Source organism: Grampus griseus (assembly GCF_964374135.1).
Source record: "Grampus griseus genome assembly, chromosome: 3".
Taxonomy (NCBI): Eukaryota; Metazoa; Chordata; class Mammalia; order Artiodactyla; family Delphinidae; genus Grampus; species Grampus griseus.
In genome coordinates, this window is record NC_139019.1 from 109,550,162 (window position 1) to 109,575,667 (window position 25,506).

At 38.0% G+C, this 25,506-nt stretch overlaps 1 protein-coding gene and 1 pseudogene across 2 annotated transcripts in view; one reads left to right on the forward strand and one right to left on the reverse strand.

The window, feature by feature from the left end:
- Positions 1 to 25,506, reverse strand: part of KIF3A (kinesin family member 3A) — a gene marked incomplete at its 5' end in the record, with an annotated part of 87,558 nt that overhangs the window by 33,323 nt on the left and 28,729 nt on the right. Inside the window, 3 exon segments of the mRNA XM_082651250.1 lie at positions 839 to 944; positions 17,451 to 17,535; positions 17,669 to 17,813. Of these exon segments, the coding sequence (XP_082507376.1) occupies positions 839 to 944; positions 17,451 to 17,535; positions 17,669 to 17,813 (336 nt within the window).
- On the forward strand, positions 21,225 to 21,965 carry LOC309820467 (14-3-3 protein beta/alpha-like; annotated as a pseudogene). The gene has a single exon. The product of its transcript is annotated as a 14-3-3 protein beta/alpha-like (transcript).

The following is a 25,506-nucleotide window of genomic DNA, read 5'->3' on the forward strand; positions in this document are numbered from 1 at the left end:
TAGTCATAAACATCTTTTGCTCATTTTCCTGTTAAAATTTTGGTATTTTTCTATTATTTGGTTTATAAGAATACAATTGAATTTAAAAAATTTTTGCTTTGTTTCCTTGAGTTTGCTAGATTTTTAGTCTAGTCATAAAAATCTAAAAAACAAAAAAAGGTTATTTCCTATGTTCTCTTCTTTTACCTCTAATCTCTAATTGCTGTTAGTAACATCATTAGTACTAGGCCTGGGGCATCAGCAATATTGCTGAAACTTTTTATTCTTTAGAAAAAACTTGAAACAATTACTAAAAAGAATGCCACTTTATTTAATTTTGTTTGCTTTTCTTGTCAACAAAAGGGAGGCATTATACTGCCTGGTTAATGCTGACTAATGGTGTAGATTCAAATGCTCACTCTGCTACTTAAGTAGTATATGACCTGGACAATTTACTTTAAGTCTCAGTTTCCTCATTCATAACATAGGAATTTAATACCTTCATAGCCCATTTTGAGGATTAAAAGAGATCATTCTTATAAAGCATTTGAACAAGCACTTGCCACACAGTAAGTACTCAATAAATGTTACCAATATTATTATTACTAACAAGAGACAGCGATATGAGTCTCAAAGACATAGCACTATTGCTAAGTAACAAAATTTTGGTCAGCATGGAAAGCAATCTGTGATATCTTTCATTCATATATGCTTTCCACATAGTAAATAGTCAAAGAGGAAGGGTTTTCAAGAAACCTAAAAATCCAATCTTTACGGCGCAAAATGCCATACCAGGTTTGCTTCTAAAAGAGCCTACTCCACACATAAATGTTTAATCACAATTAAGCACTATACTTACGATTTTTGTGGCCCAGTGTCATAATTCTATCCATATCATCAGCATTATTTACCACATAAGCTGATAAATCCTTGATATAAACTCCCACATCAGGTCTTTCTTTAACCTAAAAAAAAAATCATACAGACTTTACACATATATCCATAATTCTTCCACAGTTATTTATTGAATATCTACTACATGTTGGACACTGTGCTAGAGAGTGAGGATACAGTGATGAACAAGGTAGACAGTTTCTACACTAGTGGGGGTAACAATCTACAGGGAGAACATACAAATGAATAATTACACACACAAATTATTTTATTTTATTTTATTTTATTTCAATTGTGATAATGCCATGAAGAAAAAAAAATATAGGAAAGTATAAGAATACAATATAGGGACTTCCCTGGTGGCGAAGTGGTTAAGAATCCACCTGCCAATGCAGGGGACACTGGTTCGTGCCCTGGTTCAGGAAGACCCCACATGCCACAGAGCAACTAAGCCTGTGTGCTACAACTACTGAGCCTGCACTCTAGAGCCCGCGAGCCACAACTACTGAGCCTGTGTGCCACAACTACTGGAGCACCTAGAGCTCATGCTCCACAACGAGAAGCCACTGCAATGAGAAGCCCGCGCACCGCAACAAAGAGTAGCCCCCCCTCGCCGCAACTAGAGAAAGCCTGTGAGCAGCAGTGAAGGCCCGATGCAGTCAAAAATAAATATTTATGAATAAAAAAAAGAATGCATTATAGACAGACTTAAGCTAGTGATGCAGGGACAGGATAAGTTCCCCAAGATGATGTTTAAGCTAAGACTTGAAGAAATAGGAGGTAGACAATCTGTGTTAGAACAACAGGAAAACACTATGTGCAAGAATCCTGAAATGAGAAAAAAACTAGGTTTTTCTGTTTTGTTTAGTTTTGTTTTGCGGTACATGGGCCTTCACTGCTGTGGCCTCTCCCGCCGCGGAGCACAGGCTCCGGACGCACAAGCTCAGCAGCCGTGGCTCACGGGCCCAGCCGCTCCGTGGCATGTGGGATCTTCCCGGACCGGGGCACGAACCCATGTCCCCTGCATCGGCAGGCGGACTCTCAACCACTGAGCCACCAGGGAAGCCCGGTTTTGATTTTTTTTTAGTATTCAGTAAGAGTTTATTGTGCACAAAAGAACAGTTTGTGAACTGGGAATCTTCAAACTCAAAACCAATGTGAAGCTCAGAGGCATGACGTAACAGGATGACTTAGGAAGTGAAAACCAGGAAGTTGTCTAAACGAAGACAGAGGTTGCCTCCTCTTAATCAGTCACTTGGAAGTAAGGCCAGCCTGGCTTGGGAGCTCTATGAACATGACCCGGGGAGGCAAGTAGTGCAGGGGCTGCGTTCCAGGAGATGTGAGCTCTGGTCCCAACAACAGCTCTCAACCTAAAAACTAGGTATTTTAAAAAATAAAAACCAACGAAACAAACAAAAGCCAGGGAAAGAGTAGGTGGCAGGGGGGGAAATAGGTGGGATATCTGGCTACAGAGGTAGCCAGATAAGATTAAGAGGCAGAGATAAGATTAAGAATAGTAATTGGTCTTTTTTTTTTATTATTGAACTGCAGTTGATATACAATATGTTGGTTTCTGGTGCACAGCAAGGTGACTCAGTTATATATATGTATATGTATATACATATATACACACACACACATATACATATTCTTTTCCATTATGGTTTATTACAGGATATTGAATATAGTCCCCTGTGCTATACAGTAGGACCTTGTTGTTTATCCATTCTATATATAATAGTTTGCATCTGCTAATCCCAGACCCCCAATCCATCCCTCCCCTATCCCCCTCTGCCTTGGGAACCACAAGTCTGTTCTCTATGTCTGTGAGTCTGTTTCATAAATAAGTTCATTTGAGTCATATTTTAGATTCTACATATAAGTGACATTGTGTGATATTTGTCTTTCTGACTTACTTCATTTAGAATGATAATCTCTAGGTTGATCCACATTGCTGCAAATGGCATTATTTCATTCCTTTTTATGGCTGAATAGTATTCCATTGTGTGTGTGTGTATATATATATATATATATATATACACACACCACATCTTCTTTATCCATTCATCTGTTGATGGACATTTAGGTTGCTTCTGTGTCTTGGCTATTGTAAGTAGTGCTGCTATGAACACTGGGGTGCATGTATCTTTTCAAATTGTAGTTTTGTTTGGATATATACCCAGAAATGGGATTGCTAGATCATATAGTAACTCTATTTTAAGTTTTCTGAGGAATCTCCATACTGTTTTCCACAGTGGCTGCACCAATTTACAGTTCCACCAACAGTATAAGAGGGTTCCCTTTTCTCCACAGCCTCTCCAGAATTTGTTATTTGTAGACCTTTTGATGATGGCCATTCTGACCAGTGTGAGGTGGTACCTCATTGTAATTTTGATTTGCACTCCTCTAATTATTGGTCTTTATCTTAACAGCAATTTGAAGCCACTGGAGTATTTCACACAGCTGAAAGAAATAATCAGATCTATGGTATCCATGTAAAAATATTACCTTTCCATGAGTAACTTTATGAGAACTTTTACCCAACTTGAAGGCTGTATTTGGGATATATTTATTTAAAATACAGACAGTATTTTAATACTATCTGTAAAATACAAATAGAAATACAAAATTCACCTTTCAAGGCCCTAGAAGTCACATCCAACAAATCAACAGAATAAAGTGAAACTGAGGCAGAGGCCTGTGGCTGCCAGTGGCGCGAGCCATTCCAAAGGTCGTAAGACTGCACAAAGATGATAAACAAAAGTTTATATCAGAAACAAAAGTCACAAAGGCAAATACTCTAAATTCTAGCTGTTGATCTTAAATCTAGTTAGAGGTTTTAGGTTTCTTTAGTCTCTTTTTTTTTTTTTTTTTTTTTTTTTTGCAGTACGTGGGCCTCTCACTGTTGTGGCCTCTCCCGTTGCGGAGCACAGGCTCCGGACATGCAGGCTCAGCGGCCATGGCTCATGGGCCCAGCCGCTCCACGGCATGTGGGATCTTCCTAGACCAGGGCACAAACCCGTGTCCCCTGCATCGGCAGGCAGACTCTCAACCACTGCGCCACCAGGGAAGCCCTCTTTAGTCTCTTTTATGATATATTTATACATTAGGAAAAATTACCTTTTTTCTGTCATGAGATATACATTAAGCCCAAATTTTACTAGTAGTAAAGAAATCTGTTGGTCTCTATAAACCAGTGGCTTTCAAACTGTGCTCTGACAAGCACTAGAGGGTCCATGGTGGCAATGAGGGGGCCATTGTGTGAGTTTGGGGGCTCTCAGACCTAGACACAAGTTCTAAAGAGAGCTTTACTTTCATGTATTTTATAGATTGGGCTTCCACATAAGGTTTGGTTTGATTCAACTGTTTAATGGCTTTAAGTCTTTTAAAATGTCTGAATATTACTGGTTTATATCAACGCTTCTCAGAAAAATCTATGGTAAAGAATTATACATATATTTCTAATGTGGAAAGTGATATCTCTGAAAAATACAAAAATCATACACTTGGATACCATGACAATGTCAAATTACTATAAAAGTTTTTAAGCATGTACTTTCATTTACTATTCTCATCTCATTGCAGACTGAAAACAAACATTCTTCAAACCGGCATCAGTCTGCAAAGTCTACGGTCATTCCAATCACAAGATATTAATTCCATATTCAATTATTAATTATAGATAAACTAATTAGACATGAAGAAACTGAATATGATTCTGAAATAAAGCAGGACCCTGAGACAAGATGGCAGATAGAAGGACATGAGCTCACCCTGTATCAAGAAAACACCAAAACCACAACTAACTGGTAAGCAACCATCGAAAAAAAAAACACTACAACCTACCAAAAAAGATATCCTACATCCAAAGACAAAGGAGAAGCCACAAGAAGACATTAGAAGGGGCTCAATCGCAATAAAATCAAATCCCATATCTGCTGGGTAGGTGACCCACAAACTGGAAAATAATTATATCGCAGATGTTCTCCCACAGGGGTGAAAGTTCTGAGCCTCACTTCAGGCTTCCTATCCTGGGGGTCTGGCATCGAGAGGAGAAGCCCCCAGAGCATCTGGCTTTGAAGGCCAGTGGGGTTTGATTGCAGGAATTCCACAGGACTGGGGGAAAGAGGAACTCTACTCTTGGAGGGCACACACAAGGTCTCATGTGCACAGTGCCAAGGGAAAAAAGCAGTGACCTCATAGGAGCCTGGGCCAGACCTACCTGCTGGTCTTGGAGAGTCTCCTGGGGAGGCAGGAGTTGGCTATGAATCACTGTGGGGACAAAGACACTGGCGGCAGTAGTTCTAGGGAGTACTCACTGGCATGAGTCCTCCTGGAGGCTGCCATTTTTTCACCAAGACCTGGCGTCACCCAACAGCCTGTAGGCTCCAGTGGTGGGATTCCTCAGGCCAAACAACCAACAGGGCGGTAACACAGCCCCACCCATCAGAAGACAGCCTGCCTAAAGTTTTCCTGAGCCCACAGCTGCCTGCTAAACAGCCCCCTTGACACGGCCCTGCCCACCTGAGGGACAATACCCAGCTCAACTCACCAGTGGGCAGGAACCAGTTCCCCCCACCAGGAAGCCTGCACAAGCCTCTTAGACCAGTCTCATCCACCAGGGGGCAGACAGCAGAAGCAACAAGAACTACAGCCTTGCAGCTGGTGGAATGGAAACCACGATCACAGAAAGGTAGACAAAATGAGATGGCTGATGACTACGTCCCAGACGAAGGAAGAAGATAAAACCCCAGAAGAACAACTAAGTGAAATGGAGATAGGCAATCTACATGAAAAAGAATTCAGAGTAATGATAGTAAAGATGATCCAAGATCTCAGAAAAAGAATGGAGGCACAGACTGAGAAGATACAGGAAATGTTTAACAAAGAGCTAGAAGATCTAAAGAACAAACAAACAGAGATGAACAACACAATAACTGAAATGAAAAATACGCAAGATGGAATCAATAGCAGAGTAAATGAGGCAGAAAAATGGATACGTAAGCTGGAAGACAGAATGCTGGAAATCACTGCTGTGGAACAGAATTTTTAAAAAAGAATGAAAAATGAGAACAGTCTCAGACACCTCTGGGACGACGTTAAACACACTGACATTCACATTATAGAGATCTCAGAAGTAGAAGTGTGAGAGAAAGGACCTAAGAAAATATTTGAAGAGATAATAGCTGAAAACTTCCCCAACATGGTAAAGGAAACAGTCACCCAAGTCCAGGAAGTACAAAGGGTCCCAGGCCAGGTAAACCCAAGGAGGAACATACCAAAACATGTAGTAATCAAATTGACAAAAATTAAAGACAAAGAGAAAAATATTAAAAGCAACAAAGGAAAAGCAACAAATAACTTAAAAGGGAATCCACATAAGGTTATCAGCTGATTTTTCAGCAGAGACTCTGCAGGCCAGAAGGGAGTGGCATGATATATTTAAAGTGAAATCAGTGCTTTGTGACCACCTAGAGGGGTGGGATAGAGAGGGTGGAAGGGAGACGCAAGAGGGAGGGGATATGGGGATATATGTATATGCATAGCTGATTCAAAGCAGAAACTAACACACCACTGTAAAGCAATTATACTCCAATAAAGATGTTAAAACAAACAAACAAACAAACAAAAATAAAGTGATGAAAGGGAAGAACCTACAACCAAGAATACTCTATCCAGCAAGGCTCTCATTTAGATTTGATGGAGAAATCTAAAGCTTGCCAGACAAGCAAAACCTAAGAGAATTCAGCACCACCAAACCAGCTTTGCAACAAATGCTAAAGGAACTTCTCTAGGCAGAAAAAAAAAGGACGTAAATACACACAATAAAATTATGAATAGAAAAGCTCACCAGTAAAGGCAAATATATGTTAAAGGTAGGAAATCATCCACACACAAATACAATATCAAAACCAGCAATCAAGAGGAGAGTACAAATGCAGGATTCTGGAAATGCATTTGAAATTAAAAGACCAGCAACTTAAATGAATCTTGTTTACATATAGAATACTATATCAAAACTTCATGGTAACAGCAAATCAAAAATCTGCAATAGATACACACACAAAAAAGCAAAAAGAATTCAAACACAACTCTAAAGTTAGTCATCAAATCACAAAGGAAGAGAACAAAAGAGGAAGGGGAGAAATAAGACCTACAAAAACAAATCCAAAACAATTAACAAAATGGCAATAAGAACATACTTATCAATAATTACCTTAAATGTAAATGGATTAAATGCTCCAACCAAAAGACACAGACTGCTGAATGGATACAAAAACAAGACCTGTATAGATGCTGTCTACAAGGGACCCGCTTGAGATCTAGGGACACATACAGACTGAAAGTGAGGGGATGGAAAAACGTCTTCCATGCAAATGAAAATCAAAAGAAAGCTGGAGTAGCAATACTCGTTTCAGACAAAACAGATTTTAAAATAAAGACTGTTACAAGAGACAAAGAAGGACACTACATAATGATCAAGGAATCAATCCAAGAAAAAGATAACAATTCTAAATATATGCACCCAACACAGGAGCACTTCAATATATAAGGCAAATGTTAAGACCCACAAAAGGAGAAACTGACAGTAACAGTAATTGTGAGGGACGTGAACACTCCACTTTCAACAATGGACAGATCATCCAGACAGAAAATCAATAAGGAAAAACAGGCCTTAAATGACACATTAGAACAGATGGACTTAATTTATATTTATAGAGCATTCCATTCAAAAGCAGCAGAATACCCATTCTTCTCAGGTGCACATGGAACATCCTCCAGGATTGACCACCTGCTGGGCCACAAAGACTTGGTAAGTTTAAGAAAATTAAAATCATATGAGGACTTCCCTGGTGGTGTGGTGGTTAAGAATCCGCCTGCCAATGCAGGGGACACAGGTTTGAGCCCTGGTCCACAAAGATCCCACATGCCGCGGAGCAACTAAGTCCATGCACCACAACTGATCCTGAGCTCTAGACCCCAAGAGCCACAACTACTGTGCCCACGTGCCGCAACTACTGAAGCCCATGTGCCTAGAACCTGTGCTCCGCAACAAGAGAAGCCACCGCAGTGAGAAGCCCGCTGACCACAACGAAGAGTAGTCCCCGCTCGCCACAACTAGAGAAAGGCCGCACACAGCAACAAAGACCAACACAGCCAAAAATAAATAAATAAATTTATTTTAAAAAGTCATATCAAGCATCTTTTCCAACCACAATGCTCTGAGATTAGAAATCAATTATAAGGAAAAAAAACTATAAAGAACACAAACACGTAGAGGCTAAACAATATGCTACTAAACAACCAATGGATAACTGAAGAAATCAAAGAGAAAATTTAAAAATACCTAGAGACAAATGAAAATGAAAGCACAACTATCCAAAACCTATGGGATGCAGCGAAAGCAGTTCTCAGAGGGAAGTTTATAGCAATATAATCTTACCTCAGGAAACAAGAAAAATCTCAAATAAACCTAACCTTACACCTAAAGCAATTAGAGAAAGAACAAACAAAACCAAATAGAAGGAAAGAAATCATAAAGATCAGAGCAGAAATAAATGAAATAGAGATAAAACAATAGAAAAGATCAATCAAATTAAAAGCTGGTTCTTTGAAAAGATAAACAAAATTGATAAACCTTTAGCCAGACTCATCAAGAAAAAAAAGGAGAGGTCCCAAATCAATAAAATTGAAATGAAAAAGGAGAAGTTACAATGGACACCAAAGAAATACAAAGAAATACAGAGGACCATAAAAGACTACTACAAGCAACTATACGCCAATAAATTGGACAACCTGGAAGAAATGCACAAATTCTTAGAAAGGTACAACCTTCCAAAACTGAACCAGGAAGAAAAAGAAAATACAAAGAGACCAAACCCATGCACCTATGGTCACCTAATCTATGACAAAGGAAGCAAGAATATACAATGGAGAAAAGACAGTCTCTTCAATAAGTGGTGCTGGGAAAACTGGACAGCTACATGTAAATGAATGAAATTAGAACACTCCCTAACACCATACACAAAAATAAACTCAAGTGGATTAAAGGCCTAAATGTAAGGCCGAATACAATAAAACTCTTAGAGGAAAACATAAGCAGAACACTCTGACATAAATTGCAGAAAGATCTTTTTCAATCTACCTTCTAGAGTAATGAAAAGAAAAATAAACAAATGGGACCAAATTAAAACTTAAAAGTTTTTGCACAGCAAAGGAAACCATAAACAAAATGAAAAGACAACTTACAAAACGGGAGAAAATATTTGCAAACAAAGCGACCGGCAAGGGATCACTCTCCAAAATATACAAACAGCTCATGCAGGTCTATATCAAAAAACAAACAACCCAATCAAAAAATGGGTAGAAGATCTAAATAGACATTTCTCCAAAGAAGACATACAGGATGGCTAAAAAGCACCAAGTATTAGATAAACAAAACACTAATTATTAGAGAAATGCAAATCAAAACTACACAGTATCACCTCACACCAGTCAGAATGGCCATCATCAAAAATTCTACAACCAATTAATGCTGGAGAGGGTGTGGAGAAAAGGGAACTCTCCTACACTGTTGGTGGGAATGTAAATTGGTACAGCCACTATGGAGAACAGTATGAAGCTTCCTTAAAAAACTAAAACATAACTACCATATGATCCACCAATCCCACTCCTGGGTATATATCCAGAGAAAACCATAATTTGAAAAGATATACGCACCCCAATGTTCACTGGAGCACTATTTACAATAGCCAGGACATGGAAGCAACCTAAATGTCCATCGACAGAAGAATGGATAAAGAAGATGTGGTTGGGGCTTCCCTGGTGGCGCAGTGGTTGAGAATCTGCCTGCCAATGCAGGGGACACGGGTTTGAGCCCTGGTCTGGGAAGATCCCACATGCCGCAGAGCAACTAGGCCCGTGAGCCACAACTACTGAGCCTGTGTATCTGGAGCCTGTGCTCCGCAACAAGAGAGGCCATGATAGTGAGAGGCCCGCGCACTGCGATGAAGAGTGGCCCCCGCTTGCCGCAACTAGAGAAAGCCCTCGCACAGAAACGAAGACCCAACACAGCCAAAAATAAATAAATTAATAAAAAAAAGAGGTGGTACATTTATACAATGGAATATTATTCAGCCATTAAAAAGAATGAAATAATGCCATTAGCAGCAACACGGATGAACCTAGATATTATCATACTAAGTGAAGTCAGTCAGAGAAAGACAAATATCATATATCACTTCTAGGCAGAATCTGTAAAATATGATACAAATGAACTTATTTACAAAATAGAAACAGTCTCACAGACTTAGAAATCAAATTTATGGCTACCAAAGGGTAAAGGTTGGGGGGAAGAATAAATTGGGAGTTTGGGATTGACATATATACACTAATATATTTAAAATAGATAACCAGCCAGGACCTACTGTATAGCACAGGGAACTCTACTCAATACTCTGTAATAAGCTAAATGGGAAAAGGATTTGAAAAAGATTAGAATTATATGCATATGTATAATTTAATCACTTTGCTGTACACCTGAAACTAACACAACATTGTAAATCGACTATACTCCAATAAAAATAAAATAAAAAAAGGCAGGACCTTGCGGGACCATCCCAAGTAAAAAAAAGCCCCTCCACATCCCCCATTTCTTGTTTGTAGAAAAAGGATTTAGTCTCCCAGGCTTTTCCTGAATTCCAAAGAGCAGAGTCAAGCAGTTACAAAGGAAGTGAAGGAATGCAGAAACAAAAGAAAACCAGTCAAAAAACTGCTTTTTATAGCTGAAACAATAGTTCAGGTATAAAACAGAGTCCTAGTTCCTCCTCAAGGAATATATAAAACAATCTCATGTGTATCTTGGAGTTGTTCTGTAGAAACCAAGACCCCCATCCAGGTTGAGGATGATGACTACAGGCAGACCACAAGCACTAGACCTCAGACTGGACTAAACCAGGAGGTTGATGATTAAGATTCCCAAAATATCACCGTTACCTCACCACCAACCAATCAGAAGTCATGCACCCTGCAACACTCACCGCAAACGTTGCCTTTAAAAACCCATCCCTGAAAAAAAGCCATTAGGGAGTTTGAGCCTTCTGAACATGAGCTTGCTTGGTGCCCTGCAATAAAACAGTGTACTTTCCTTCAACACAACCCAGTGTCAGTAAATTTGCCTTGCTGTGTGGCACGCAAGCAGACCCAAGTTTGGTTCAGTAACAATTTTGGTGACCACGAAGGGACAGTCATCCTGAGTGGCATCTCACTCATGGTACATCAGCCCTGGGCTGACACTGGCACTCAGATTTTGTCCAGCAGGTGCCTGAGTACTTTTGTCTCAGGGACAGCCCCAAGTGCTTGCCACTAACTAGGCAGCACTGGCCCATGGTGTTTTCGATTCACTGGTAAAGGAAACAAGGCTCTGGTCCTTGTGTAAGACGTCTCTGGTAAGTGGTGTAACCTCGTGTGTGACAACACCAGGGCATTCTTCCCTACTGGGTTGCCTTGATTGGAATTTTACTTTTTTGTGGGGGAAGGTGTATGACATGGTCATCTTGTTTTGAGCAGAGTACCACTTTAATTGGACTTTCCCTTCTGGATCAAGGAGTCCCTTGGCCATCCAGCACCGCCTGAGCAGTAATTGAGAAACTCCCTGTTAGACCAAGGCTCATCTGCACCCCTGTCTGGAATGGTAGGTAGGAAACTTTCCATTCTCATTCTAGGAAACTGTGACCCTGAGAAGACTCTGGATACTGATCTGCCAGTCTATCTGTTTCTGGTAATAGCAGCCGTGTAAAAGAATAATGGGTAATGAGAGCTCTGTTCTATCTTGTAGTCCCCTAGGGTGGATTTTGCAAAACTGGAAGAACTGCAGCTATGCTCCCATGAAAAGAAAGAGAATGATATTTTACTGTAACACCACATGGCCCCAATATTCCTTAGGCTCTGATGAACAATGGCCCCTCAGTGGTCTTTAGACTATAATACCTACATTCAACTAGAACTGTTTTTGTTGTTGTTGTTGTTGTTGTTGTTGTTGTTGTTGTTTTAGAACTGTTTTTTAAAAGGGAAAGAAAATGGGATAAAATTCCTTATGCATAGGCTTTTATGATATTGTATCAAAGTGAGCCTTCTGGAATTAGTTTGACTTTTATCTCGGGTGTCTTAGTACACGAGTTTGAATCCTGTTTTCTCTCTGGTTTTGACCCTCATTAGGGGATCCTGGCCCTGGTTTGGGAGGAGATCCCACCAGGAGGAAAAAAAGGAAATTAAAGGATTAATCGTTCTCAGAGATACCCCTGATATTGACTCTCATTAGAGGGCCTTGGTCTTTACCTTTGTTAGAGAGTCCTGGTAACTTAAATGTGGTCTAGACACTCCTAAAAACTAATAGCTTAAATTCAGTCATGAGTCTGGGTCAGCGCCAGCAAGTTCACCTAGAAATGAGGCACATGAATGTGAGTGAGTGGTATGTATTACTGTCTATTATTGTTATTTGTTTATGAAAGTTAAAAAAAATTGGATGGTAATGCTAGCAAAGAATTTTTATCAAAAACACAGAAATTTAATTTGTATAACAAACAGTTTATAACGCCAAAACAATGAATCTCAATGGCAGCAGTTACTCCCCTGCCCAGAATGTTTTAGAAGTTTGTGGGGGACATTTCTGGTTCACTTGAGGACGCTATTAGTATTCATAGGCAGGGGCCTGGGATACTAAACACCTTGAAATGAAATGGGTCACAGTCAATGAACTGTCCCATGCAACTCTGAAAGTCCTACCAGATATTAACATGGGTGAAAAAATAATTTATAATTACCTGAATCTAAACCCTAACTCTATTGTACATATGAAGACTAAGTGCTTTCCCATGGTAATAATAATAATATAGGAATGCAGGAAAACTGAGGAAAGAACTACTTTATTTTCCTCAGAACTCTACCAAGAGCTAGTTACTATTTTAAAAGACCATGTCATTGACAGTAACACCAATCAAGATGTTTAGATCACCAATACAACATACTTATAATAGTCTGCATTTGTAGCTGCTACAATCATAACGATTATATATGCTTCTGACTACTTCATTATGTCATTGAGTATGATCACATCTAAGCATTTATATATTGAAATACAAGTACTTTATTTTTTAATTAATTTTATTCTTTTATATTATAATAGGGTAGTATATTGATAATTTTTAAATTATGTGTGTAGATAGATTTCATCATCTATGAAATTTATTTCAGATAGTCAAAGGGGCATTACAAGATATATGTTATAAAAAAGGGGCATTGGGTCTAATGTGGTTGAGAACCATTGACAAGACTGTTCCTGAGAATAAATCTGATCTATAATTACTGTTACAAAAATGGAAAATCTGTCCAAATGATTTTTATTCTAATAATCTATGCAATAAAATAATAAACTTTTAAAAGGTAAAAAGCACAGAATTAAAGTATCCATCAAAACCAAAGATGACAACTAGCAAAAATGAAACTTATCTCTATATTTGCTGTCTACACATTATCATTATAGATTAAGTCTTCATTAAGGTCCAACAAACACAAATAATACCTAAGCCTGTAATATACTGCTCCAAAAGCTCAGCTTATATAGTAAACTTAAAAAGAAAAAAAGCTAAAATGTATTGAATACTTTATTACATGTCAATCAATGATTTTAAAACTTTGTATTAATTTGTTAATGTTGGCAATAATCCTATAAAGTAGATACTTTTATGATTTCCATTTTCATGTGGCAAAGCTAAGGCTCATAGAGGGTAAGTAACTTGCTTAAGAACTCAGAGCCAGAATTCAAGCTAAGATGGTAAAACCTCAGAAATCACCCTTTAATCCTTAATCCACCTACCTGCGACATGAGCAAGTCAGGAAACCCCTCTAGGTTTCATTTTTTTACAATAACAAAACTGAACTGCTAAAAGATTAAATGAAATAAAGTATGTGCTACTACCACAATTTACTGTACTGAATGCCTACTGCCACATTATAAAAGCTTAGTAATAGTAGCTGCTGTTGTTCTAAGTGTATTCTACACCATTCTACAATGGTGACTACTCTTACCATTATTCTCTAATTATTTTACTGACAATGCAATTTCTATCAAAATTCCAATGTTAATATTTTAAAGGCTAACCATTTGTCTCATACACTAAACCTAGTGTCTCATACACTATATTAATATATTTGGCAATAGTTACTAATCATTTACCACATGACTCAGCAACCCTGCTTCAGGAATTTATCCTCAGATATACTTGCACATGTATGAAATGCTGTATGTACAAGGCTATTTAGCACAGAATTGTGTGTAACAGCAAAAGATCTTAAACAACCCAAGTGTTCATCAACAGAGGGCTGGCTAAATAAATTAAAATTATGTGCATACAAAGGATATTATGAACCTTTAAAAAAAAAAAAGGAATGAGGAAGCTTTCTCTGTACTGATGTGGAAAAATTGCCACAATCCATTGTTCAATGAAAAAAGCAAAGTGCAATGAGGGGAAAATAGTCTTTTCAATAAATGGTGCTGAGACAACTGGATATTCCATAGGCAAAAGTGAAGTTGGTCCTCTACCTCACATGGTACATAAAAAATTAACTCAGAATGAATCAAAGACATAAATATAAGAGCTAAAACTATAAAACTCTTAGAAGAAAACACAGGCATACATCTTCATGACCTTGGATGAAGCAATGATTTCCTAGATACTACACCAAAAAGCACAAGCAACAAAACTTAATATAGATAAACCAGACATGATGAAAATTTTAAATTTTTATGCTCCAAAGGACACCATCAAGATAGTGAAAAGACAATCCCACAGATGGGAGAATATTTTTGTAAATCCATATATCTGTTAACAAACTTGTATCTAGAATATATAAAGAATTATTACAACTCAATAACAAAAAGACAAAGACCCAATTAAAAATGAGCAATGGATCCAAACTGAAATTTATCCAAAGAAGATACACAAATGGCGTGAAAAGATATTCATCATCATTAGCCATCAGGGAAATGAAAATCAAGCCCACAAATGAGATACCACTTTATACCCTCTAAAATGGCTATAAAAAAGACAGATAATAATAAGTGTTGATGAGGATGTAGAGAAACTGGACTCCTCTTACACTGCTGATAGGAATGTAAAATGGTACAGCCACTGTGGGAAACAGTCTGGCAGTTCCTAAAAATACAGTTACCACATTATCTAACAATTACATTCACTGATATATAACCAAGAGAACTGAAAAAATATACAGTTCAAAGATATTGCAGGTTCAGTTCCAGACCACCATAATAAACTTAGTACCATGAATTTTTTGGTTACTCATTGCATATAAAAGTTACGTTTACACTATACTGTAGTCTATTAAGTGTGCAACAGCATTATGTTTAAAAAAATGTATGTATCTTAATTTCAAAATACTTCATTGCTAAAAAATGCTAACATCACCTGAGTCTTCAGTGAGTCATAATTTTTTTGCTGGTGGAGAGTTTAAAATATTGCAAGAATTACCAAAATGTGGCACAGAGACATGAAGTAAGTAAATGCTGCTGGAAAAATGAAGCTGAACAGATCTGTTTGATGCAGGTTGCCACAAACCTTCATTTTGTAAAAAACACAGTATCTGCAAAGCATAATAAAGTGAAGCACCATAAAACGAGGTATGCGTGTATTCATATAAAAACATGTACAGCTGTTAAAACAAAACAAAAACATGAAATACTGATTCATGCTACAACATGGGTGAATCTTGAAAACATTATACTAAGTGAAAGAAGCCAGACATAAAAGACCACAATTGTATGATTCCATTTAAATGAAATGGCCAGAATAGGCAAGTCCATAGAGACAAAAAGTAAATTATGGGTTACCAGGAGGGAGAGGGGGAATGGTGAGTGGCTCCTAATGGCCATGGAGTTTCTTTCTGGAGTAATGAAAATGTTCTAGAATTAGATAGTGGTGATGGTTGCATAACTTTCTGAATATACTAAGAATCACTAAATTGTATACTTTAAAAGGATGAATATTATGCTATGTAAATTATATCTCAATTAAAAAATAATGAATGTGAATCAGCTATACTTGTCAGTTAAAACCATAATGTACCAATTCACAAATTTTGTGATTATCTGACATTTATGCATATAATCTCATAGTTCCCTTTTCTAAGATGCTGGATGAAAGTAGTCTTTAGTGCTAATCTATTACCCAGAAGTATACAAACTAGAGTTTCTCAATCAGAAAGTGTGGTTTTTCCTTCAGGTAAAAGAAAGACTGAAAACACAAGTATTCATGACTACATTCATGATTAGTCTTAATACCTATATTTTTGACACTTTAAAAACTTCTGACTTAAAATAAATTCTGGAGTACTCTCGGGCATTCATACCAGAGAATGAAAATTTACATTTGCAAAAAAATCTGTGTTAATATTCATAGTGGCCTTACTCATAATAGCCCAAAACTGTATACAGCCCAGATGTCCTTCAACAGGTGAATGGTTAAATACGCCATGCAATATTACTCAGTAATAAAAATGAATGAACAATCGATACATGCAACAACTTGGATGAATCTCTAGGGAGTTATGCCAAGTGAAAAAAGACAATTCCAAAAGGTTACATATTGTATGTTTATATTTACATAACATTTTGAAATGACAAAACTGTAGAAATGGAAAGTAGATCAGGGGTTGTCAGGGGTTAGGGATGGGGACAGAGGGGAGTGGTCACAGGAGAGGTGGATGTGGTTATAAAAGGGCAACATAAGGCATATCTGAGATGTTTAGTACCTTGCTGTGGTAGTGGATATACCAATCTCCACATGATAAAACAGTATACAACACAAATGACTACAAGAAAAACTGGGGGCATTTGAATGAGATCTGTGGATTGCATCAAGGTCAATATCATGGTTGTGATATTGCATTATAGCTTTGTAAAATGTTACCACTGGGGAAAACTGTGTGAAGGGTAATCTCTCTGTATTATTTCTTACAACTGCATATGAATTTACACTTATCTCAATAAAAAATTTAATTAAAAAAATGATGCGGGGCTTCCCTGGTGGCGCAGTGGTTGAGAGTCCGCCTGCCGATGCAGGGGACGTGGGTTTGTGCCCCGGTCCGGGAAGATCCCACATGCTGCGGAGCAGCTGGGCCCATGAACCATGGCCGCTGAGCCTGTGCGTCCGGAGCCTGTGCTCCGCAACGGGAGAGGCCTGCGTACCAAAAAAAAAAAAAAATGATGCATATCAATGTATACAGTGTCCTACTTTTGGAGTAAAAATAAAATTGTATTTGTTTGTATTTACATAAAGAACACTGAAAGGATACTGAAAGTGGTTATCTTAGGGTGGGGAGAAATGAGGTAGGAACAAGACTTTCCAATGCATAAATGTTTAAAATACTTTTATTTTTGTACTATGTTATATTACACGGTCAAAAAATAAGTAAAATATTTAAAGTAACTTTGTTCAAAAAAGAGCTTAATTTACTACACATTCTAATGCTTTGGAAAATGCTCCAATTTCAATTATCCATACCTCTAACCTCTGTGTCTGATCCTTGCCCAAAAGGTCACGAACTTCTTCATTATATATTTCCAAATAAGACACTCGAACCAAAAATCTGTAATAAAACATCATTAAAAAAAAAAACAGTGAAATATTAGAACAGTTTTTTAAATGTGTTTATAAAATTTATACGTCTTTCTTATGCTTGTACTTCTCAATATTAGAAAATATTAAGAATTCTCTTTTACCTTGTATCACCCTCTGCTTTTGCAATATGACCAAATATGTGAGCAAATGAATTTGGAATGATTCCTCTAAGTTCAGGAACAGCTCGAACACCTTCCATGGTAAAAGTTTTACCTGTTCCAGTTTGTCCATATGCAAAAATAGTCCCTGAAAATGATGAAGAGAATCAATCACTTCACAGAGTCATGCTACAGACCAATAGCTCTTAAAATTAATTCCTTTGACACCGTGATGCAATTTCTAGCCTGGATTTAAAGTTTATTCTTGTACAAATTTCACCTTTATTATCAGCAATTACAAGATGTACTGTATGCCACATGAGCATAGCACTGTTAAAGAACTAGAGTCAATGAAATAAATACAAAATCTGATACTTTAGCTAATCATAAGAAATTTCTTAAAATGTGTATATTAATTACTTAATGTGGACGTTAAATTGGAGAAGGTAGTATAATTACAGCAAGAGAACACAGGTTCTAGAATAGAAAGACCTCAACGTGAATCCACACATCTGCCATTTTTCAGAGACTTGACCTTAGAAAGTATATACCCAGAGATTATCTCCTCAATGGCAAAATGGGGATAAGAATGAATACTCTAGGGAGGGAGGGAGACGCAAGAGGGAAGAGATACGGGAACATACGTATATGTATAACTGATTCATTTTGTTATAAAGCAGAAACTAACACACCATTGTAAAGCAATTATACCCCAATAAAGATGTTTTAAAAAAAAAAGAATGAATACTCTACATTGATAGTAAGAACCAAATGAAACAATTTACTTCAAGTGACCAACATGACGCCTGGCAAATGGTAGTTTTTTTCTTCTTATTCCTAAAATAAGTACATTATTTCGAAATAAAATGTTTTAAGTAACAGTTGTAAGGAATAGGGGGAATTAACAAAAAAAGGTGACAATACAATTATTATAAGTGATTACAGATACAACTTAAAATTTTCTAAATAGCCAAATTCATTCACTCAACAAATACTACACACCTGTGTCTGGCATTGTGCTAGGCACCGGGGACACAATGACAAACAAGACAAACACAATCTTTAATCTTATGCTATGTCATCTTGGGGAGGACATACTAGCCAAATAATTATAAGCAGGATGAGTGTTGGGAAATGAGAAACACGGAGTTCTAGATGAGAGTAAGGGACATAATCTGGGCAGGAGAACTGATGAAGGAGGAAAAGGGAAGAGGTCAGGGAAGGCTTTCCAGAAGAGATAAGGTTTAAGATACAATCTGATATATAAGCAAGAGTTAGATAGGAACAGAGTGGACAGCCAGAGGCAAAAAAGAGAATGGAGATTTTGAAGAAATGTAATGAGACCAGAATGGAAGAAACAGAGATGGAAAAGGACAGTGGATGCAGATACAGCTAAAGAAATTAACAGGGGCCTAATCACGCAGGACGATGAAGAACATCTTAAGGCTTTTAGAGCTTATGCTAAAAACAAAGTGAAGCCATAGAATGATTTTTCAGAGGAGTGACATCATAGTCACTTTGGCTATACTGTATACGAAGAATTGGAAGCAAGAGGAGACGTGAAGAAATAAGTTAGAGGGCTGAAGTAGTTAGCCAGATGAGAGATGGTGCTGACAATAAATAGAAGGGGATGAGAAAGGTAGAAGGATTTCAGAGATATTTAACAGTAGGATGTCAGAGATATTTAACAGTTAGAATCAAGAGGACCTGGAAAATAGTCGTAAGGGGACCAGGGAAAAGGAAGAATTGAGGGTGACTTTCAATTTCTGGCTTGACCAAAGGGATGTATGGCTACGCCATGTACTGAGATGGTGAACAACACTAGAAGAAATAACAGTTTGAAAGGGAAGATCGTGAATTTAGTTTGGGGGTACTGAGCTTTAAGTCTACGATACACCCAAATGGATGTGTCAAGCAAGCAGGAGGATGGATGAGATTCATTTGCCACTGAAGCCATGGAGGTGGATGAGATTTCCTCAGGAGACAGTATAGTATGAGAAGATAGCCTAGAAAGTGACAGCATAAATGAAAAACGTTTCTCAACTACTACCACTCTATTCAGTTAACAACAACTTGTCGTCATTTTTGGACTTTCTATGAAAATAAATTAATCACAACAGAAACCATTTTTATACATGGGAATAATTAAAAAGTCTTAATTTTTTTCTAACTCACTAAATATTTCAAACTCTTGCGTTAAGAATATAACTTATCGCATTCCAAGGAGCTGAAAATATCATGAACTCATATACTGCATTTTAGAAAAGACACCACAGCTACCACTTACTGATCATTTGCTAGGTGCTATGTCATGTACTTTACATGCATTCCTATTTAATTTTCACCCCAATCCTAAGAGCTAGGCAATGTTTATATTCCCACAGTTTAGTTGAGGAAACAAAGGTTGAGTTACTTGCTCAATGACATAATAAGTGGTAGAAGCAAGATCTGAACACACTCCAGTTGGCTCCATAGCCCATGTTTTTTACCAGTATGTAATGACCAAAAAGAAATTTGAGCTCAAAATTAATACCTAATGCAATTTCTATGAATGCATTAAATATATGAATATTACTAATTTAAAAAGAATATTAAGTAACTAGAGAAAGAAGAACAAACAAAACCCAAAGTTAGTAGAAGGAAAAAATCATAAAGATCAAAGCAGAAATAAATGAAACAGAGAGAAACAAAATAGAAAAGATCAATCAAACTAAAAGCTGGTTCCTCTGAAAAGATAAACAAAATTGATAAACCTGTAGCCAGACTCAACAAGAAAAAAAGGGAGAGGGCTCAAATCAATAAAATTAGAAATGAAAAAAGAGAAGTTACAATGGACACCACAGAAATACAAAGGATTATAAGAGACTACTATAAGCAACTATATGTCAATAAATGGTCAATCTAGAAGAAATGGATAAACATATAACCTTCCAAGACTGAACCAGGAAGAAACAGAAAATATGAACAGACCAATCACAAGTACTGAAATCAACACTGATTTTAAAACTGCCAACAAACAAAAGTCCAGGACCCGATGGCTTCACAGGTGAATTCTACCATACATTTAGAGAAAAGTTAACACCTATCCTTCTGAAACTCTTCCCAAAAATCGCAGAGGAAGGAACACTCCCAAACTCATTCTATGAGGCCACCATCACCCTGACACCAAAACCAAACAAAGATACCACAAAAAAAAGAAATAGGCCAATATCACTGATGAACATAGATGCAAAAATCCTCGACAAAATACTAGTAAACTGAATCCAACGATACATTAAAAGGATCATAAGCCACGATCAAGTGGGATTTATCCCCGGGATGCAAGGATTCTTCAACATCCACAAATCAATCAGTGTGATACACACATTAATAAACTGAAGAATAAAAACCATATGATCAGCCGCCGATTCCGGAGCCGAGGTCGCCACTGCAGCCACCGATTCTGCCGCCGCCGCCGCCACCACTGCAGCCACCGCTGGAGTAATGGGCTTGGGAAGGAAGCGGTCACCACGCCCGGAGCTCCGCTAGTGTCTTTGTCCCCTGCAGTCCTCCCACAGGAATGACCATGGATAAAAGTGAGCTGGTACAGAAAGGCAAACTCGCCGAGCAGGCAGAGCGCTACGATGACATGGCTGCGGCCGTGAAGGCAGTCATGGAGCAGGGGCACGAGCTCTCAAATGAGGAGAGGAAACTGCTGTCTGTTGTTTACAAGAACATGGTCGGTGCCCACCGTTCTTCCTGGCGTGTCATCTCCAGCATCAAACAGAAAACAGAGAGGAACGAGAAGAAGCAGCAGATGTGCAAAGAATACCGTGAGAAGATCAAGGCAGAGCTGCAGGACATCTGCAACAATGTTCTGGAGCTGTTGGACAAGTACCTTATTCCCAATGCTACACAACCAGAAAGTAAGGTGTTCTACTTGAAAAGGAAAGGCGATTATTTTAGATATCTTTCTGAGGTGGCATCTAGAGACAATAAACAAACCACTGTGTCAAACTCCCAGCAGGCTTACCAGGAAGCATTTGAAATTAGTAAGAAAGAAATGCAGCCTACACACCCAATTCAACTGAGCCTGGCACTTAAGTTCTCCATCTTTTACTACGAGATTCTACACTCTCCTGAAAAGGCTTGCAGCCTGGCAAAAACAGCATTTGATTAAGCGATTGCTGAATTGGACACACTGAATGAAGAGTCTTACAAAGACAGCATCCTGATCATGCAGTTGCTTAGGGACAATCTCACTCTGTGGACGTCGGAAAACCAGGGAGACGAAGGAGATGCTGGGGAGGGAGAGAACTAATGTCTGTCATGCCCTGTGATCTCTTCAGTGTCACTCTGTACCCTCCACGTATATCCTTTTGTGCAATTAAAAAACAAAAAGAATCATACGTCAACTTTCAGTTTTTCACAGCCTCAGTCTAGCAAAAATGGTCCATGGGATAAGCAGCTGGTATTTGTATCTAAAACTCAGATTGGTCACATAAATGCCATGGCATTTTGAAGTTTTGATTTGGATTAACATTGACAGGAATACTGTGTGTTTAATTTTTTAAAAAAACAATACTGTGATTATGGGGTTTTGTAATTTAGCAGCACTCTTACTGGTAGAAAACAAAATAGACATGAATTATGTGTAACTTTTTGGAAAGTTTAATTCAATTCAAAACAGTCACTGAAATACAGTTCCATTGTAAAGTTGTACAGAAAGTTATAGAGATTATATTGTGACACTGGGACTTGGAGTGAGAAACCTCTAGTTTGGCATTCGAGTTTCATGGTAATTCACAGTGATTCTGCCTGTTCTGTTCAGGGCTTGTAGACACTTGACCCATTGGGGCTGCTGCCACTCAAAAGTTCATGACTGCGGATGGCCACAGTGTCTTCCTCTGAGGAAAGCTGAAGCCAGAAATTAACATTCTTGGTGGCAGATAACTGGGTTATGACACCATGCAAAGGTCCAGTGCTCATAGACCACACGCGACTCCAACCCCTTTCCTACAGCAGCATGTTACTGACTGGCAGCTTGTGCTTCCGTAGTGGAATCTGTTTTCCCTGTAACCACGAGCTCAAGAAGGAAAAAAAAAGCCATGTATCTTACTACTGGCCTTATCTGTTTCCTGGGTAACACCTCTAAGAATAATGTTCTGCAGAGACTGCCTTTCACTTGAGGAGTAAGTACTCAGTCTTTGGGTTCTTCCTAGCTCGGGGCTTTAAAATTTTGAAATCTAAACATTCTTTCCCACTGTCCTTTTTGACTATTGATTTTGGTTTTCTCTTCTCTCTCTAAATTTGTCCTTCTTCTTCCTTACATTTTCTTCTTTGTGCATTCTCTTTGCCTTTTGTTCACGGTTTAGTACTAGATGAGCGGGACAGGGGGCCTGGAGGGGGTGAGGGATGTTGGTGAGTACTTCAGTGAGCCAGCCTTGCTACAGAGAGTTGAAAAGAGCTTCCTGCATCTCAGCTCTGTCTTCTTCCAGTTCTCAGAACGGTGGTTGCTCTTCAGTCACACCAAGATCTGACTCAAAAACGTATTTTTAAATATCCATGGTTTCTCCTTATATTGCAGCCAGACCTGATAATGCTTGTTAGCACCTGTCACCAGCTCTCCCAAGTGTATCCATCCCATCAAGCTCACAGACACGTTTCAACAAGACCCTATAATGCAGGGAAGTTGCATGAACACTGTGATGGGGAGAGTTGGGAATAGCCAGGCCTAGCAGTCTCACAGTATCCCCCTCCCTCCCCTGAACATTTCCCATAGCCATAGTGTCCATCTGTTTGTCCATCTGCTGAAATGAGAAACATTCATGCACTGATTTCAAACAAACCAAAAGGGAAAAAAAGAAAAAATCCCTCTTCTTTCTAGCTGAACAAAAATGTGCAGTTAATACTTGGCACTTGAAAACACAGTAGTGAATGTAGAACGAGCCTGTCTGTATATCTGGTAGCTCTCTCTCGCTTTTTCCTCACCAGTATTCTGCCTCACGTTTGCTTCTGTGATGGTTATATTGCCTAGCAAGCACACCTGTAGGTGTGAAAATAGTATAGCAAAAAAGAAAAAACCCTGGTTATTGATGTACTCGATCTGTGTATGTCTTTTAAACAGTTCTAGTTTCCACCTTACACGAATAAACAGGAAAACTGTAAAAACTCAAAAGTGAAAAAAAAAATTTTGTCAGTTAAAAAAAAACATATGATCATCTCAACAGATGCAGAGAAAGCTTTTGACAAAATTCAAAACCCATTTATGATAAAAACTCTCCAGAAGTCGGCACAGAGAGAACTTACCTCAACATAATAAAGGCCATGTATAACAAACCCACAGCTAACATCATTCTCGACAGTGAAAAGCTAAAAGAACTTCCTCTAAAATCAGGAACAAGACAAGGATGCCCACTCTGACCACTTTTTTCAACACAGTTTTGGAAGTCTTAGCCACGGCAATCACAGAAGAAAAATAAATAAAAGGAATCCAAATTGGAAAAGAAGAAGTAAAACTGTCACTGTTTGCAGATGACATGATACTATACATAAAAAATCCTAAAGATGCTACCAGAAAACTACTAGAGCTCATCAATGAATTCAGTAAAGTTGCAGGATACAAAATTAATATGCGGAAATCTTGCATTTCTACACACTAACAATGAAAGATCAGAAAGAGAAATTAAGGAAACAATCCCATTTACCATCACATCAAAAAGAATAAAATACCTAGGAATAAACCTACCTAAGGAGCCAACAGACCTGTACTCAGAAAACTATAGATATTGATGAAAGAAATCAAAGATGACACAAACAGATGGAGAGATATACCATGTTCTTGAATTGGAAGAATCAATATTGTCAAAATGACTATACTACCCAAAGCAATCAACAGATTCATTGCAATCCCTATCAAATTACCAATGGCATTTTTCACAGAACTAGAACAAAATATTTTTTTAATTTGTATAGAAACACAAAAGACCCCGAATAGACAAAGCAATCCTGAGAAAAATAAATGAGCTGGAGGAATTGGGCTCCTTGACTTCAGACTATACTACAAAGCTACAGTCATCAAAACAGTATGGTACTGGCACAGAAACAGAAATACAGATCAATGGAACAGGATAGAAAGCCCAGAGATAAACCCATGCACCTATGATCAATTAATCTATGACAAAGGAGGCAAGACTATACAATGGAGAAAAGACAGTCTCTTCAAAAAGTGGTGCTGGGAAAACTGGACAACTACATGTAAAAGAATGAAATTAGAACATTCTTCAACACCATACACAAAAATAAACTCAAAATGGATTAAAGACCTAAATGTAAAGCTGAGTACTATAAAACTCTTAGAGGAAAACATAGGCAGAACACTCTGAAATAAATTGCAGCAAGATTTTTTTGGATCCACCTCCCAATGAAAATAAAAACAAAAATAAACAAATGGGACCTAATGAAACTTAAAAACTTTTGCACAGCAAAGGAAACCATAAACAAAATGAAAAAACAACTTACAGAATGGGAGAAAATATTTGCAAATGAAGCGACTAACAAGGGATTACTCTCCAAAATATACAAACAGCTCATGCAGTTCTGTGTCAAAAAAATAAACAACCCAACCAAAAAATGGGCAGAAGACCTAAATAGACAGTTCTCCAAAGACATACAGATGGCCAAATAGCACATGAAAAGGTGCTCAATATTGCTAGTTTTTAGAGAACTGCATATCAAAACTACAATGAAGTATCACCCCACACCGGTCAGAATGGCTATCATCAGAAAGTCTACAAACAGTAGATGCTGGAGAGGGTGTGCAGAAAAGAGAACCCTCCTACACTGTTGGTGGTAATGTAAAT